General features: G+C 41.6%; 1 protein-coding gene across 1 annotated transcript in view; it reads left to right on the top strand.

Annotated features, from left to right (window-relative positions):
• LOC124605141 (serine/threonine-protein kinase SMG1) overlaps positions 1-19,385 on the top strand; it is a 352,264-nt gene that overhangs the window by 202,538 nt on the left and 130,341 nt on the right. The window contains exons 26-30 of the mRNA XM_047136625.1: positions 1,806-2,119; positions 9,747-9,938; positions 10,032-10,338; positions 14,198-14,370; positions 16,747-16,974. Coding sequence (XP_046992581.1) covers positions 1,806-2,119; positions 9,747-9,938; positions 10,032-10,338; positions 14,198-14,370; positions 16,747-16,974 — 1,214 coding nt within the window. The remainder of the gene's footprint in view (positions 1-1,805; positions 2,120-9,746; positions 9,939-10,031; positions 10,339-14,197; positions 14,371-16,746; positions 16,975-19,385) is intronic.

Here is a 19,385-nt window from a genome sequence, read left to right as displayed (position 1 = left end):
AAAGACACTGTCAGACTTACATCTGTTTTAGAGACCGTTTACAGTTTCAGTTGAAAGCGCCCCTGTGCATTTGCAGATGTAACTGACCGACCTGCAGGGTAATTCCAGATGTAACAACAAATATTTTATGTTAAAACTGCCCAGGATGTCTACGTTGCTTTTCTCAGGTAGAGTTTCCAAGTCTCCATAATGAGCATGCAAACATGGCAAAATATTTTGATTTGACATACTGGCCTGAGAGACCTTTTTTTGATTATGAAACTAAGTAAGCACAATTATATGGCAATTTGAGTGCGTAACCCTGTGAAATTGTCTGTGTCTGTCTGTCCATGTGCCAGATGAAAATTATAGTATGTCTTCAGTGTACCAAAAAGGATTAAATAACACTGAAAATTTGTTTTGTTTGTGATGTTGTAAAATGTGAAATATAAAACGAAGTTGTAGGCAATGTGGCTGCACTGTGGTTTAAATGCGGCGCATTTGCAGTTTTCCACTCTTCCTTCTCGTCCTTGTGCTCAGACAGCGTGATGTGGCGGTGGGGGAAATATGCGGCAAGGCTGAGTGGTTTGGCAGTCGTGCCCTTCCACGGTCTGCCCCTGCCATTAAATTTTCTGTGTGTGTACTGACTTGCTTTACTTTCCGTGTCCAGGCAAAAACATCTAAATTCTCGTCTTCCAAAACTCTACAGTTTTAATGGCCTCACCATTGCACAAAAATAGATCTTCTACTTTGCAAATAAACTCCACCCGTGGGCACAAGAGCAAATGTTCATTCATCTGTGTTGCTCCACATTCATTCTAGTCACCTTCAAAGTAGCCGCACTTGACCAGTTGCATTTTGCGATTCCTGTTCTTAATCTATTCAGTGCTTTCCATGCGCTATTTCGTAGTTGCTGCCCTTGTGTGATTCTTCTTTGGGGTGCAGGTTTGTATTTTGCAGAGTGTCCAGCCATAAAGATAGGTCTAGGTCGGTGTCGTAAACATACTGTCTGTCAGAAGCAGCTCTTCCTTGACTTGAGACGAATTAGAACTGTTCGGTGGCTATACAGCTAGTGCCGTGGGTCGATTTCCGGCTTTTCCTATCTATTTCACTGGTTACTTTGTGTCTGATATTTGTTTGTTCATGCTGCTTAACAGCAGTGTTGTTGTTGTTGTTGTTGTTGTTGTTGGCCGACTACGTCACATCCTATGCTCTGAATATCTGCTGTCATTGGCTGGCGAGATCACATGATGAGCAATGACTGGCTAACAAAAGTGCATTTCAATCCCAATTTTAGTGCTTCGGAAGCTACTGTGCTGTATTCGGTGGAATTCGTATTTATACTTCTGTAATAAGAAAATATGCAGTGTACACATTGCAGTGCATCAAAGATCTCTCCAAACTACTCCCCTCCCCTTGCTCCCCCCCCCTCCCCCCCCCCCCCCCAATACCCACACACCCACACCCCTAAAGTGCTGGTAAGTTCTACACTGGCGTATAAAACATTTACCATTCATAGAGTTGATAAGTCTTACAGTTCCAAGGGAAAATATGTCACTTAACATGGAAAAAAGCAATTTCACCTGGGAAAAAGTGTATTTTCACCCAGGAATAAGTGTGTTTTTAACTGGGAAGTCTGGGGATTTTTTCCTCTTGCCCATTTATACAGTCTGGCTATTGCAACCACACATTATCAATCAATCAATTTCACTGAGAAATAAGCGAACCCATGGATAAAATTAGAAAACTGCTAAGAAAAGTTAGTATGAATTTATTGTAACCAGTGCATACTACACATGTAATTAATTATATTTTTATCATTACAGATTGCAGCACAGTGCTGCAGAATGGCACTCAAGTGGTACCGGCAGCAGAGACAGTTGTGGGACAACTACTCCAGCTAAGTGTGTCCGTATGTCCTACATTGGCAAAAGCGTGGGGACAGCTCGGAGCGTGGTGTTACCGTTGGGGACGGCGAGCAGTTGACATTGCTGGGAGAGCTGGTGGGGGACAACTCGGAGAAGCTGACAGGCTGGCAGTGCAAGCTCTTGTTCCCTCTGGTATTGCAGGGCACGACCTTGACAGAGTTTACTCTATCCTAGGTCAGACACGTGCCCTTGCAGATGAAGAGGATATTGAGGTGCATTTTGATAACAGTATACTGTCTCTGTAGTGTGGCCATTCTTTGATTTTTAAATAGCATGTAGTATCATAGTAGCATAAAAGTATATTTAAATTCAAGTCTAGCTTGGTACCAGAGACAGTGATCATGTGGGTGTGGGTGTTGTGCTTGCGTAAATGTCTGTGTTTTGTCTACCTTAGAAGAATGCTTTTTGGCTGAAAGCTCACATGTTCAGCAGTCTTTTTGGAACATTGCTTTGACGAGCTGTGTCGGGAAGACATTGGAACGCATGGTCAACTGTCACCTGGTTTGGCTGCTGGAGACCAGCCAGCTCCTTAGCCACTCTCAGTGTGGCTTTCGGAGATGATGTTCAACTATAGACAACTTGACCCTGCTTGAGGCTGCCATCCAGCAGGCCTTCCTATGTAACCAGCATTGTCTAGGTGTATTCTTTGACGTCAATAATGCGTATGACACTATTTGGCGCCGCCTTATCCTCAATCAACTCCATCAGTGGGGGCTTTCATGGCCATCTCCCCATCTTCATTCGGTCCTTTCTTTCCCACCTCCTCTTTTGATATCGGGTTGGTAATGTGCTGTCTGATTTGTATGTGCAGGAGAATGGTGTTCCTCAGGGAAGCGTTCTAAGTGTCACCCTCCTTGACGTCGCCATTAACAGTATCACGTCCACTATCCGGAGTCCTGCCCAGTGCTCCCTGTTTGTGGACGATTTTGCTGTTTTCTGTTCTTCCTCCGGTCTTGTCACTGCTAGTCGGCAGTTGCAGCTTATGATAAAGCGATTAGAGGCATGAACTGCGAAGACGGGTTTTACCTTTTCTGCAGAGAAATGTGTGTGTGTGCATTTTAATCGTTCTCGACCTCTTTTTACCTCCCCTGAATTGCGTCTGAGGGACACCATTCTTCCTTTTAGAGACACTGTGAGGTTCCTGGGCCTCACTTTTGATTCCAAATTGTCATGGTTGCCGCACCTTAAAGACCTGAAGGTGCGGGCCCTGAAGGCACTGAGTATTTTGAAGTGTCTGAGCCATTGGTCCTGGGGAGCAGATCGGGCACGTCTGCTGCAGTTTTATAGGGCTTTCTTCCGGTCGCGTCTTGTCTATGGATGCACCATGTATGGGTCAGCGAGGCCTTCGTATCTGAAGATTCATGACGCAGTACACCATGAGGGTATCAGGCTGGCCACTGGTGCCTTCCGTACCAGTCCCATCCCCAGCCTGTGTGCTGAGGCAGGGGAACCAACGCTCGCCATCCGGCAGAAAATCCTCATGGTGCGACGAGTGTGTCAATTCCTTGCCTGTCCTACCTCCCCTGCGTACCCTACTGTTGCCCGACCGCCTATGGAACGTCTCTTTTCCAGTCGTCCCAGGGCAACGAGACCATTTGGGATTCGTGCCAAGCATTTGCTTGAGTCCCTTGGTGTGGAGCGTGTTGCACCCCAACTCCAGGGTTTTACCCGCCTGCCTCCCTGGTTGCTCCAGAGGCCCAGTGTCCTTTTAGACTTGTCAGAGTACCGGAAGAGCTGCACTCCTGCGTTTGTGTTTACCTCCTTATTTTACGATATTTTAAACCAGCATCCCAACCATGTACTAGTATTTACGGATTGCTCTAAACAGAGGGACTCTGTTGGTTGTGGTGTTGTTTTCCCTGATCGGGTCGTAAAGTTACGGCTTCCTGCAGCATTTACCATCTTTGATGCCGAATTGTTTGCGATCTTGTGGGCATTGGAGCAGATGAGATGTGTTCCCAGTCTTCTCATCCGTTCTGACCCCCTGAGTGCCCTTCAGACCATGCAACACTTGTACCCAGCAGATACGGTCGTCCAGAACAACCATGATGCCCTACTCCACCTGCAACAGCAGGGGAAGGTGGTTTCTTTCCGCTGGGTGCCGGGGCACATTGGTATTAGGGGAAACGAACTGGCGGATGTGGTTGCCAAAGATGCATGTTCTCTCCCTCACGTTGATGAATGTGCCATCCCCCTCCATGCTGTTACCTCCCTTTTGCGTTTTCGTGTTATGCGTCAATGGGAAGAGGAGTGGCTGGCAGTAGGTGAAAATAAGCTGCGTCTGGTCAAGGCCACCACGCGGCTATGGCGTACGTTCTACCAGTCATGCAGGCGGGATAAGGTTCTCCTCACTCGCCTCCGCATCGGGCACAGTCCCTTAACGCATGGTTTTTTACTCCGGTGGGAGGACCACCCAATCTGTAGTGCTTGTGGCTTCCAGATTACTGTCCGCCACATTTTACTTGACTGTCTTTTATTCTCTGACCAGAGGGCGGTGGTTTCCTTGCAACCGGATTTACCCTCTATTTTGCAAGACGACGCAACAACTGTGGTTAAGGTCTTACGGTTTTGTGTCCTGTCCAATTCGTTGCCTCGGATTTTAGGGAGAGGATTTTAATGTGATGCTGGGTGACTGGCTCACCCAGGGTTTAGGTAAGAGGTCCGCCAGTCACGATTACCTACTTGTTTCACTTTGATTTCTGTTCTCTTTTCCTTGTGTTTCATTTCCTTTTTTAGTGCGTTTCATCTCCTCTTGTTTTGCCTCTGTATGTGAGGATTTGGAACTGCGTCAGGTCTGTGTCTTTTAGCCGTTCTCCTTGTTCGCTGTCCGTCTTCGTCCCTCCACCGCATGTGTTACTGTTTCTATGCGTTTGGGCGCTGATGGCCACGCTGTTTAGCGCCCGGAAACCTCAAACCACACACACACACACACACACACACACACACACACACACACACACACACACACACACTTGTTTGTCTGTCTGCAACTCAGCATCTCCTATATGTGGTGAGTAGCAATATGTCCTTTTCATAATTCTGTGAACGTACTAGTTTGAAATTTTTAAATCTTTTGAAAAATTTAGCCATTGGATGTTGCAGAGCCACTTCATCTCAAGTGTTCATTTTTACACCTGAGTGATTGGATGCAGAGGAAACTAAAATTAAATGTCACTATAGCTGACATATTCAAAGTGAGAGAGCTCAGTAACTACATTGATATTAAAAACTGTATCCATTATATTTCAGTCACAGTTGCACCTTTTTACAGTATGAATAGCTTCAGTCTCATTGGTTCGTCTTCTGATGTACGTAGATGGTTCATAAACCCGTAATGTCTTTGTCAGAATACATATGTGTAGTTCTGATACAGACATAACAGGTTGCTGATGCAACTACAGAGATCTCAAGATGATCCAGCAAGACTGAAACTGATGACACTGTAAAAAATGTGCTACTAGTACTTATATAAACAATATTAATTTTTATAAAATATTAATAGTTAATTGGAACCTTGAGACATTCTTGCTGCAGATGTCTCAGGTTTTTGCTGTATTTTGATACATCAGGTTGTAATTCTACTTTTGTACTACTGGAGTAACTCAGCATTTTTTTCATAGTTGAAAAATTTACAGCCAAAGTTACTTTTGCTTTGAAAATGATATTTATTGTGTGCAGTGTCTCGTTTCTATCTAAGATGACCATGTATACACCAGGTAGAAAACAGTGACATTTTTCCCATTCAGTTGTATAAATGATGACATTTTGGAGTCACGAGAATGTTCTCCTGGTGAAGAAAGGATATATTGTATAAAAGTGAAAGTGTATGTGAAGCACCCAAATATTTAAGGCAATTTTGTAACTTGGTAACTGGCCTTTGCTGCCAGAGTTGGCGGTCATGTGTGTGTGAGGCGTGCTTGCTTGTGTGTATGAATGGTGTGTGTTTCTCTATTACTGATGAAATCTGTGGCCGAAAGCTTTGTGCGAGTGTCTTTTAATGGGCCTGCAACTTAATGTCTTCTGTATGGATAAGTAGCAATCTATTTTTCCTATATTGTTAATATTCCTACCTGGAGTTTCCTTTTTTAGAAGGTAACATATGACATTTAATCCAAAATAGATTTGCATAGAAAGTACCAACGTTGTTAGCATAAAGATTGTAGTCACAGTTGGTAAAAGTAATTTGCCTTAGCTCAAGTTTTGCCTCAATGTTGTATGAACCACCTTTTTTTTAACTTTTAAAAATCTAATTGAGATCATTAATCTGAAAAATTACTTGAGTTACAAATAAGCATGTAGTTCACTGCCATTCCCAATGAATACATGTGCTTTATTTGTTGACATTTCCACCATTTCTGTGAGATAAAATGGTTGCTTCATTAATTGCATCATATTTGAGAGTATTAAACTAGAGCTAGCAAATGTTAAACATTTACTTCTATGTCATGAGACAGTAAGCTGATTATCTAAGCAACATTTGCAACAATTAGGCATCTCGGTGTAAGTGAAGAGTCAGATCACTAGGACCACATACATTGGATACACTAGCTACAAACTTGCCTTATAGTTTCTGTATCAACAGAGAGCATCTTGATTTAGGATCAGTGACCATACCCACCTACATACGTACGATATACATCAACTTTGACTACGTTGAATACTAACAATAATTAGTTGGACTGGATTGCAAAAGCAGCTTACTTTTCAGTGTCCACATAAGAACAGGTTGTGCAGATTAGTGTGGATATGAGAGTAATAATTTGAATGCTCACATCAAGGGAAATTGTGTGGATTAATGTCTTGTTACCTGTTGGTATTCTCTGAAGGCAGACTGCAAATAAGAGTATATGAGGTGAGGCAATCAAGCAAACTGGTGCTACTACCTGCAAACAGTGAGCACACCATGGCAGGTTTTGAACAGATTTGTGTCCATTGATGTTTCTCCACCCTGAGCTTGACAGGCCCAGTTAGGTCACTCAGTCTTGCTGTATAAATTGTCCTTTGAAGCCCTTGTGTTGCGTCTCGGTGGTAAGAGCGAAATGTTGAGATGGAGCTATGAGTTAAGCTCAAGTTTCATGTGAAACTTGGGAAAGCTGCTACAAAAGAAAGAATATTTATTGTGAACATGAGTTTTTGATTGGTTCAAAAGGTTTAAAGATGCACGTGAAATGGCTGATGACAATCTACCTCCTGGATGACCCTCTACATCAAAATTGGGCAACAATGTTGGAAAAATTGGTAAATTGTTCCTAGAAAGTCAATCAATGAACATTATTATGTCGAGGTTCTGAATGCTGTTCATGAAGAAATGAGGAGACAAATATCCGATTTGTGGAATGGCAAAACTGGATGCTTCGCAAAGACAAGATGATAGGGCATTCCACCTTGTCTGTGAAGGTTTTCTTCATGAAATAAGGTGTCACTGTGTTAGACCACAGTATTTGCCCAACCTTCAACCCCCCCCCCCCTCGCCCCCCCCTCCTCCTCCCCCGTTCAATCCCGTCTCAGGCCATCCTGATTTAGGTTTTCCGTGATTTCCCTAAATTGCTTCAGGCAAGTGCCGGGATGGTTCCTTTGAAAGGGCACGGCCGATTTCCTTCCCCATCCTTCCCTCACCCGAGCTTGTGCTCCGTCTCTAATGACCTCGTTGTCGACGGGACGTTAAACACTAACATCCTCCTTCTCCTCCTCCTCCTCCTCCTCCTCCTCCTCCTCCTCCCCCCCCCCCCCCCCAATACTTTCTTTATTTTCAAGGTCAAATTGGCACTTAAGGGAACAAGCGGTGAAAACAAAAGTGAGGAAGGTTCTCAACAAGCTGACGGAAGCACTTCTTTGAACAATGGAAAATTCGTATGGAGCATTGTGGGGCTTGACAGGGAGAGTACATTGGGGGATATAAACTTTGTAATATAATTGGGAGCAATAACAAGTTTTGTAATAAAAGTCAGGCTATTCAGTGACCACAGCTTGTATAGTAAAGCAGGTTACATGACCCAAAGTGATGGCAGCTTTGTATGATGAATGTTTATACAGAATGAAAGAGACTGCTGAGACAGTTGCCTTTGTTTTTGATGGAGCAGCTCTGGGACTTGTGCATGTCTGTTTGTCTCTGATAGCTTCTGAAGACCAGAACACCAGTCCATTACACTTGGATTGCTTGAGATGGAATAAATTAACACTCCATGGACAATTAGCATGCCCTCAGAAGTATAGAGTGTGTGTGAGTGAGTGAGTGAGTGAGTGTGCGCCTGCGCCCACACAGTTGTTATGGCAGGATGTGATTGTTACTAAAACAAGGGAACACACATGTGAATCCTTGCATGCATGTTCGATGACAGTGGGTCTTTGTAGTTTGGATACTGGTTGATTCTTAAAAGTGGACTTTACCGATTTATTTTATTTTCTTATTTTATTTTATTTATTTATTTATTTTTTTCCCCCTCCTGCAAGCCAGAAAACCAGTTGTCATCTGTGCAGATTTGTATATTTCAGAAATTTTGTCTATATTGAGGCCTAGTTTTTTCAGTGACATTTTTCATCCTCATCTGCACAAAGAATTATGTAGTCCGTCAACAGAGGAAGTCGCTTACAAAACACTCGTTCAGCTGATATTTCAATATTGCTAGTCAGTCTAGGATCCAAACCAGATAGGATTGATAGAGAAAACAAGGAATTTCCAAAGAAGAGCAGCATGTTTCGTTACGAGCTCATTTAGTAAGTGCAAAAGTGTTACGGAGGTGCCCAGCCAACTCCAGTGGCAGATTCTGGAGGAGAGGCACTTTGCATTTGAAAGTTCAGAGAGCATACATTCCTAGAAGAGTCAATGAATAGATAGCTTCCTCCTACATCTATCTCTCAAAAGATCATGAAAATAAAGCTAGAGATATTTGAGCCCACACAGAGGCTCGCCGACAGTGATTCTTCCCACGAACCATTTGCAACTGGAACAGGAAAAAGGCGAAGTGACACTGGTACACGAGTACTGCCTGCCACACATCCCAAGATTGCTTGTGAAGTATAGATGTAGAACTCGTTATTGACTGGTTCTGTAGTTTGTGACTTGCGTTTATCCCCCAAAACATTCAAATCACTCACCACAGGACATATGGAAGGTGGTTATTCTGGTCCAATCACAGTTTCTTCAAGAATTTTATCAGTGTCTGGTTCCAAATGAGAAACAGCTAATTCCACATCTCTGAGTACTTATGCAAACCTTTGAGTTGTTGCTCCTAGGTCAGATTTTTTAGTGACTTTACTTTCAATCTGTATTTGTTTAGGATTGATGCTTTTTGTTGCAATGTAAAAGGTACAGCAACATAAAAGGGTGAGTGGTTTATTACATTTTGAAACACTGCCATCATACCTTTGTGGTTGTGGGCAATACATGGCGGTTATGGGCAGTGTGCAACCATGAAGGAGGATAGTTACTACACACGACTATTGAGGTCACTCTTATGTAGCTGCACATCAGAATAGAAAAGCAAGAGTGTGTGCTGTTTTATTCAACGTTTGACTCTCACGTTATCAAATTAATACTGTTAATTGAACAGTTGTTGTCAGTTGCTCATCTTAGAATTTACTTTAAATACAGGCCAGAATTTTTATATCTAAGTGCTTAGAACTGTTGCAAAGATCTCATTCCAAATCAGTTCATATCGGAGAATGTAGGAGTAAAAAAAGTGTTTGTGAAATTAAATGTACTGTGGTAAGATATAGAAATTGTCATTTGTTTCAACTTCATTGATTAATATTAATACCAAAATCATTCCCAGAACTGTGTAGAAAGTATGATATTTCATTTTTAATGGGCTTAAGTAATTTCTTTTTCTTGAATTCTAGGCAGAAGATTACAACACTTCAGAGATGATAGAATCTCAGTTGCAAAATGTGAGAGTCTTATCGAGCACACCAAGTGAGAATCTTACATGTCTAGTGGATATCTGGAGGAATGCACAGAAGCGTGTTTATGCTTATTACGAATTATCTGCGATGGCATATTTCAGATATTTAGAACTGTGTGGTGACAAAGAGGTTTGTTCTGGTGCCGTGTTCTTTTTGACGTTATCATAGAGATGCTGATAACCTGTTCACTGCCAGTAACTGTACTGAATGTTCCTCTTGCAGGATGCAGACTGTTCCACTATTACAATAACACTGAGACTTTTGCGACTGATAGTGAAACACGCACTGGAGCTGCAGGCTGTGTTGGAGACAGGACTTGCTTCGACACCTACCCGCCCTTGGAAAGGCATAATTCCGCAGCTGTTCTCCCGCCTCAATCACCCTGAGCCGTATGTGCGGCGTCGCTTGTCTGAGTTGCTGTGCCGTGTGGCGGAAGATGCTCCACACCTCATCACATTTCCTGCTGTTGTCGGTGCATCTGCTGGTGGTGCACGCATAAGAAACATGGATGTTGCTGCATCAACAGCTAGTGAGTTGAGTTTATACAGCTGTTAATTTGATATTTTTTAAAAAAATCAAGGAAAACATATTATTAATAATGTCATGCTATTTGTTGGAATCATTCAGCTTGCCACAAAACATAGGCATGGTAGCATGCACGGTAGTAGTGGTGTAGGAGTAGGGGTCTTGTCTGGTATGCTAGCTCCTGCACTTTGTTCTATATACAGGGCGTTTCAAAAAGAAAGAGCAGATTTCAAACATTTATTTCTCAAAAACTACAAATGATAGAAACACAATTCCAACGGTCCTTCACTCAATATGAGTACCAAATGTTACACAACAAATATCAAAACTGTACCTCAATATGAGCACCATTTGTTACACGACAAATATCAAACCGGTATCTCATTTCTTGCCACACACGACGCAACTGGTCTTTAGTTACCGAATTCACGGCCGCAACAATTCGATGTCGTACCTCTTGAAGAGTAGCGGGCATAGGTGGGACATAAACACAGTCCTTTATGTACCCCCACAAATAAAAATCGCAGGGAGTAAGGTCTGGTGACCTGGGAGGCCACAGACGATGACATTGATCTTGTGCTCCTGCTCTTCCAATCCACCGTCCTGGAATGGTGTTATTTAGGTACCGTCGTACAGGTTCAGAGAAGTGTGGTGGGGCGCCATCTTGCATGAAGATGAAGTGATTTGAATCTTCCTGAAGTTGAGGAAATAGCCAGTTTTCTAACATGTCCAGGTAAATGGTTCCTGTGATAGTTTTCTCCATGAAAAAGAAAGGTCCATAAACTTTGTTTACCGAAATTGCACAAAAGACGTTAACCTTTGGTGAGTCTCTTTCATGTTGAATAACGTCCCTCGGAGTTTCACTCGCCCAAATTCGTACGTTATGCCGATTAACTTTACCAGAAATGTGAAACGTTGATTCATCTGAAAAAATTAATCGTTCGGCAAAATTGTCCTCTTGCATGTCCTGTAGAATTGCAGTTGAAAATTCGAACCTTTTGTTGTGGTCGTCAGGACGCAATGCTTGCAATAACTGCAGTTTGTACGGCTTCATGTGCAGACGCTTACTCAGAACGCGCCATACCGTTGTTTTAGACATGTTTAGTTCGTGACTTGCCCGTGTCGTGGATTTTCTAGGGCTCCTTTCGTAAGCTGCACGGACACGCTCGACATTTTCATCCGATGTGCGTGGACGACCCGTGCTTTTTCGCTTGCAGATGCAACCATCTTCTACGAATCTGTGATGCCACTCATAAATTTGCTTATGACGAGGCGGCTGTTTGTTGAATTGACGGCGGAATGCACGTTGCACACCAACAATGGACTCTAACTTTGCAAATTGCAGCACACAAAATGATCGTTCCTGTGGTGTCGTCGCCATTTTCCTACAAACAAACGCCAGCGCCACTGCGGATTTGCATGGAACTTCTGCGCGGACCATTGAAAAACTTTGAACCTTTCTCTGACAAGAAACGTTTGAATTGTGTTTCTATCATTTGTAGTTTTTGAGAAATAAATGTTTGAAATCTGCTCTTTCTTTTTGAAACGCCCTGTATTATACACTGCTCGTGGTTGGTGGTGTTTGTTCATAAAACAGTTTCTTGTATACTTGGATGAGTATACCATCAACACATGTCCCTCAGAAATCTTAACTGGCAAAATAAATTGGTTTCTTGTGGCAGCTCTGGTTGACAGTGCAGCCACTTTGCAGGCTTCAGAAGTAGCTTCCCCGTCCATTGGTGGATTATGTTAAAAGCATTTCTCTTGATCTCCCTTTGATATGTTATTCTGAGTACTTATAAAGCCCTGATTTTTTTTTTTTTTACTGTCATTGTTAACAGCTATCTTACTGAATTTGTATGAATTTCTTATTTTGTTAATAATGTGTGGTAAACTGATTTAACTCCCTATTGAATTTTCTAACCCTTCAGAATCGTAAATTCTGAGCTAGTTTTCCCCTCACATTTTTTCAGAGGTGGCGACACTTCGAAGCATTTTGTCTTGCTTACAGCATTGCTGAAACTGCATTATTTACAACAGAAGGCATTTCTCACAAATACGAAGTACATCTGTATAAAAGGGAGTCCGAGAAACAACACTTGAATACAAAAGTTTTGTCAGTAATGCAGCTAGCAGATATTTTTGTTAATATACTTCACATATTCACAGCTCGGCTTGCATTATCTTCCATTTTCATGGTGACCTTACCTGATAAACTACAGAGTGAGATGATCGTACTACTTCTTCTCAGTTAGCAATACATCTAATGATTTCATTTGTTCAAAAGAAAAACCACTCAAGAAAACTTGCTGGGCAGTACTTAGCTTGTAAAAGTACACAGCACTGTCATAGCTTTCAGAATTAATAGTCCTTTCCTCTGAAAGCAATGTTAAAAAGGAAGGGCAGGTCATTCATACCCAAGATTGGGATCCACGTCTCGTGAGTACAAGGAGAGATTATATTTGTGTACACTCATTCTCACAATAGGTGGGTCCCGCAATTCTGGGAACTGAGTGACCTGCCCAACTTATCCCCCTTTACTGCAGAAAGAAGGACCTATTAGATTTTGAACTCGGAATGTTGTTGTTGTTCTTGTTGTATTTTGTACGTGCCTATCGACAGTGCCAGTATTTCACTTCTTACTTAGTTCCTGCTGTTTCTTTTATATGGCTATGCAACACCATATATCAGGAAAAGAGCACTCTCTCTCTCTCTCTCTGTGTGTGTGTGTGTGTGTGTGTGTGTGTGTGTGTGTGTGTGTGTGTGTGTGTGCGCGCGCGCGCATTGGCACAAAATACTGTATCTGTACACCATTCCTCGATAAGTACACAGAAGAAAATCCATTGCTTTCCCACCTGTTATGCCTTTCCCACCTGTTATGCCTTTTCCACTCTAGTGGAGTAGACATTAACGTTTGTGATCAAATTTGGTCATATTGTCTGTTTAAAGTCCTACTTCACTATACTTCATCCCTCCCCCCAAAGCTGAGGTTTTAAGAGTGGTCTTGGACATTACAAACTGCCTAGTATTGACAAATTCTTATTCTCACAACCAAACAATTTATCATATAGGAAAGAATTAACTTCAAGCTAGATGTCTGAGCTAATAGGGAATTGGTAGAGCCTGTCTTCCTCAAACCTCTTTAACTATGTTTGATGTGTCCACTTTCACTGCCTTGTTAAAGAGAGAAACTGACTTTGGTACGTGACCGTGTTCTACACAGCATCTTTGGGGAATTCGAACAGCTGAGGCAAAAACATTTAATAGCATTTAACTAAAGTTATCAAGCTACCTGCCAGCACTGCTTCAGTCTTTTTTTATATCAACTTTTCTATGTCTGTCTGTTGGTTCGTGTTTGTGTTAAGTTGTCCAAACTTACTTTCGTGTCATTCTTAACCCCAAAATATGATGACAGACAGTGCTGAAGGAATGATTTTGTTGATTGACTGATGTTATGTGGAGTTTTGATGTATTATGACAAAACTCTGCCTATAAATGAAACTCACTTGTAAGGATGGAATGACGATATTATGAAAAGGATAGACAATAATTCACCATATAGCAGAGATTCTGAGTCATGGATAGGCACAGCACAAGACTGTCAAACAAGTAAGCTTTCAGTGTATCTGCGACTCAGCATCTTCACTGTATGGTGAGTAACTGCCTATCCTTTTCATAATGTTGTAAGTATTATAGCCACATTGCACTTGCAGCTTAACTTTCACTGCTTTTAGCTTTGTAGCATAAATCAAGAACACATCCAGTAATTAATGTAGCTTTGTAACAATTTTTGATTTTAATAATTCATGTTCATTTTAGTTACTAACATAGTCTTCATATATTGGTTGTAATTTATCTTCCAGAACTATTTGGATCCAGTCTTTCTCAGCCAGTAGACGAAAGTGTAGTTGAAGAGGATGAGGAAGAAGAGGAAGATGATGATGACGACGACGATGATATTGTGAATGAAGATGAAACGCAGGCTTCAGTGTTAAGAAACTGTTTTCTGGCTATGGTTGATACATTATCTAAGCAGGTGATTCAGAAGTCTCATCATTTAGTTTTAGCTGTTCTTATTTAATTATTACATGTTATGTTTTGTTCAGTATTAACTTGAGTTTAGTTTGTGATGGTGCTTGTGCACTTGATGGTTCTTATGTATAACTTACTAATGATAATGTAAAGTAAACAATGAGTTGTCTAGTGGCTTTATGGTTTCCAATTAGGATTTGTTGTGTTATAAGTTTCAATTATGTTTGTGTAACACAACTTTAAAGACATTTATGCCTTAGATACGAAGTTTATGCAATAACCACAGCAACTATAGCAAAAAACTGCTCCTGTCCAAAATCATATTGGTGGCTGATGATAATGAATTAGTCTGCTTCTACATATGGAAGAGACACTTTTCAAAACTCTGTAGGCAGTGAGAAATAGGTTTTTCAGGAAATGGTTATGGGATTGTGTGAGAAACAAATGCAGAAAATTAATGAAAATGTATAAGATTTGGATGGAAAGCTACCTGTCTAGAACTTCAACATCACAGTTGAAACATAGTGGTATAGAAGGTTTTTAGTAATAGTACTACCAAATTTATTCGGTGGACCTTTTGCAGATCATTGAATTTCTTAGAGAGAGAAATTTATGGCTCAAATTTAATAACAAAACACACAGAATTTTTATATACTGTGAGTAATCAGCTTATGTGGGACCACAACACAACACAACACACTGATGCACCATTAGAAAAATTTCAATGTGTTTTCTTTAGGGTTCAGTGATAAAAATTTATTATTGTAGGTTGTTCTCCAAAAACTGAAAGATGAATGTTTCACTTCACAAATATACATGTCTCTATTATTGACAAGAGGCAATATTCCATATCGACACAAATATAATGTAGGCGTTTTTTGACATGTCTGCATAAGGAAACAGTTTCTTGATATAGTGGTACAGCTATTCAATCAAGTGAACTGAAAATACACATGGGCATTTGAGTGGAAATACTTTTCCAAAGACATCTGTCGGGACAATATGTAAGCTGTCCCTATAGCCTGCAAACAATTTGACAAACAGAACTATTCACAAGAGGACAATGAAGCCAGGTATACCTAGTTTTTCAAAAATAATGTGCAAGTGATCACCTTTAGTGATGGAGATAAATATTGATTCCATTCCTACGCTTTTATGCAAAGAACAAGCACAGCAGAGAAATTTGAACAAATACAAGCAAATAATTATTTTCTATTTTCTTCTTAGAGTAATGTGAAATGTAAAACAGAAGTCCCAGCTTTTACATGGTAATGCAAATTTCAGTTACCGATGATAAAGATTTATTCATTTATTTATTGTATTGATATTTGCCTACGAACATATGATGGCATTAAAGACTGACTGCCAGATGCAGATGCAGACATAACAAATAAATCACTTTCTGCAAAGATAGCAATGAAGTGCAACTGGTGTTTTATATGAATGTTTTCAGTGCCTAAAATACCATGACCGTTAAAACAAGAGGAAGGAGGACATATAATCAGATTACCTGTTAATTAAAACATATTTTCATGCTGCAGCTGAATGTATTAATCACCTGGACACTTTTGCATCTATTAACAAGGCATCATCAGTGGGTGTCATTTAAGTGTCTTAATTTCTGTACTGCTTTCACTCGTGTGTTAGCAGATTGAAAGTCAATCTTTTTCTATTTTTTGCATGTTATTGACATGCTAAAGTTGGAATTTGTGTGTTTCAATAAATTCTTTGCTTATCCAGTGATTAGCAAGCTAGATTCATTGTATTTATCCAAAACTTCATATCATTTCTGTTATATATAGCTGCAGCAGAAAATAGCCACTACAAGGAACTTATTTATTAGACTGTGACTGTGAATTTTACTACTTCTTCAATGTCATTGGATTGTGTACTGAGGGAACTGAAAGTAAATATTATTGTTTTGGCCACAGAAGCATTGATAAATGAAAGAACTAATGAATGAATAAATTAAATATTAAGTTCAAATTTCATTGGCAGAGAGATATGCTGTATATCCTTACCACACATACACATTTAGCTGTGCGTTCAAGTTTTGTATGCACATGTATAGGGTGAGTGAGTAGATAGATTTCATCTTTTATCATTTAATGTAGTGAATCCTGTCTGTCACTGCTTTATCAGGCTACTCAGAATTTCATAAGATAGTTGTGTGGAATTGTAAGTGGCAGTTGTGTTAGTGACAGGAAAGAGTTACCCGAAATATGTGGAGAAAAGTGAGCAGATATGTGTTTTCATATATTGTGGTGTCAAAGCAGAGTACTCTTTGGCTTCTGCAATTTGTTAGCATATCACAGACAAGCACAATATAAACAAGGATGTATGTGGTTAAGTTTCTTAACATGTAATACTTCTGTTACAGGCACCTGAAGCAATATCACAGGTACAGCTACTTGTTCAGGAACTTCGGCGCATAACGCTGTTGTGGGATGAACTTTGGCTTGGCACACTAAGCCAACATCACACAGAAATTTCGCGTCGTTTGCAGCAGCTTGAGGTGGAAGTACACAGAGTTGACAACAATCCTGCATTGGACCGTGCAGAGCGTGATAGACTGATCGCTGAGAAACATCGCATTGTTCTTAAACCTGTTAGTATTTCTCAGATTAAATACATCACCCATTACATATTGGTTGTAGATTCTGACATTAGACTCACTGATATTGTAACAGATAAACTTATAGTTGTTATGTTGTTGCTGCTTCTCAGAATTGTTAGCTCTCCAAGGGTTATTTTTCTTCAAAATGTAGAACGTGTAAATTTCAATTTGCAGTAGTACTTGGTTAGAACTGTTTTTAAATCATTTTTATGATATTACTTCCATAATCCTGTTTTGGAACAAACATTTACTTATCTTAGCATTCACTTAGTTGATTTTGTCATTATTTGATGGCTTGTATGTAATACGTCAGCACCGTAGTAGTATTCCAGGGTGGTAATTCTTCTGGGAAATCTGGAATTCTCATAGAATTAAGATTTTCTCGGAAAAGTAAAGGAAATTTTGGGGAATTTCTGGAATATCATAAAATCTTAGGGAATTCTGTGTTTTGAGCTTAGTATTGAAATTTAATTTTATTAAGTTTTATAAATCACAAATTTTTAAAATATTAAATATTTTAAAGTGTGTTAATTATATGAATATTATTCCATATAAATTGCCAATGTTTATAAACTACGGTCAAACTACTGCTTCTGGCTAGTATATCTGGGCTGAGAAAAAAGAAAATTGTGACTGCTATGATGCCATTTCCCATTTCACTCACTGTTAATTTGTCAGGAGCTTCTAATGACACTACCTTCCTCCTCATACCTGGAATTCTCAAGAAATTTCTTTCTCTAGTTTGAGTAGCCACCTGTATTCTCCTGTGCCAAGTGGCAGCAGCATCCACAGAAAGTCAGTCTAAAGGCCAAACCGTGTGGCTATGTTTGTGAGGGACATTTGGCACATCTTCCCTACTCCTCAACTTACTCGTAATATACACTCCTGGAAATGGAAAAAAGAACACATTGACACCGGTGTGTCAGACCCACCATACTTGCTCCGGACACTGCGAGAGGGCTGTACAAGCAATGATCACACGCACGGCACAGCGGACACACCAGGAACCGCGGTGTTGGCCGTCGAATGGCGCTAGCTGCGCAGCATTTGTGCACCGCCGCCGTCAGTGTCAGCCAGTTTGCCGTGGCATACGGAGCTCCATCGCAGTCTTTAACACTGGTAGCATGCCGCGACAGCGTGGACGTGAACCGTATGTCCAGTTGACGGACTTTGAGAGAGGGCGTATAGTGGGCATGCGAGAGGCCAGGTGGACGTACCGCCTAATTGCTCAACACGTGGGGCGTGAGGTCTCCACAGTACATCGATGTTGTCGCCAGTGGTCGGCGGAAGGTGCACGTGCCCGTCGACCTGGGACCGGACCGCAGCGACGCACGGATGCACGCCAAGACCGTAGGATCCTACGCAGTGCCGTAGGGGACCGCACCGCCACTTCCCAGCAAATTAGGGACACCGTTGCTCTTGGGGTATCGGCGAGGACCATTCGCAACCGTCTCCATGAAGCTGGGCTACGGTCCCGCACACCGTTAGGCCGTCTTCCGCTCATGCCCCAACATCGTGCAGCCCGCCTCCAGTGGTGTCGCGACAGGCGTGAATGGAGGGACGAATGGAGATGTGTCGTCTTCAGCGATGAGTCACTTCTGCCTTGGTGCCAATGATGGTCGTATGCGTGTTTGGCGCCGTGCAGGTGAGCGCCACAATCAGGACTGCATACGACCGAGGCACACAGGGCAAACACCCGGCATCATGGTGTGGGGTGCGATCTCCTACACTGGCCGTACACCACTAGTGATCGTCGAGGGGACACTGAATAGTGCACGGTACATCCAAACCATCATCGAACCCATCGTTCTACCATTCCTAGACCGGCAAGGGAACTTGCTGTTCCAACAGGACAATGCACGTCCACATGTATCCCGTGCCACCCAACGTGCTCTAGAAGGTGTAAGTCAACTACCCTGGCCAGCAAGATCTCCGGATCTGTCCCCCATTGAGCATGTTTGGGACTGGATGAAGCGTCGTCTCACGCGGTCTGCACGTCCAGCACGAACGCTGGTCCAACTGAGGCGCCAGGTGGAAATGGCATGGCAAGCCGTTCCACAGGACTACATCCAGCATCTCTACGATCGTCTCCATGGGAGAATAGCAGCCTGCATTGCTGCGAAAGGTGGATATACACTGTACTAGTGCCGACATTGTGCATGCTCTGTTGCCTGTGTCTATGTGCCTGTGGTTCTGTCAGTGTGATCATGTGATGTATCTGACCCCAGGAATGTGTCAATAAAGTTTCCCCTTCCTGGGACAATGAATTCACGGTGTTCTTATTTCAATTTCCAGGAGTGTATAAAAAAATATGGTCATTTATTCTCTTTGTGTGTCACACTACAAGAGTGTCATGACATGACAACTCTCGTGGAGCAAATAGAAACTTCATTACTCCCATT

The sequence above is a fragment of the Schistocerca americana genome, chromosome 3 (genome assembly GCF_021461395.2).
Source record: "Schistocerca americana isolate TAMUIC-IGC-003095 chromosome 3, iqSchAmer2.1, whole genome shotgun sequence".
NCBI classification, from domain to species: Eukaryota; Metazoa; Arthropoda; class Insecta; order Orthoptera; family Acrididae; genus Schistocerca; species Schistocerca americana.
This window is presented reverse-complemented; position numbering and strand designations above follow the sequence as displayed.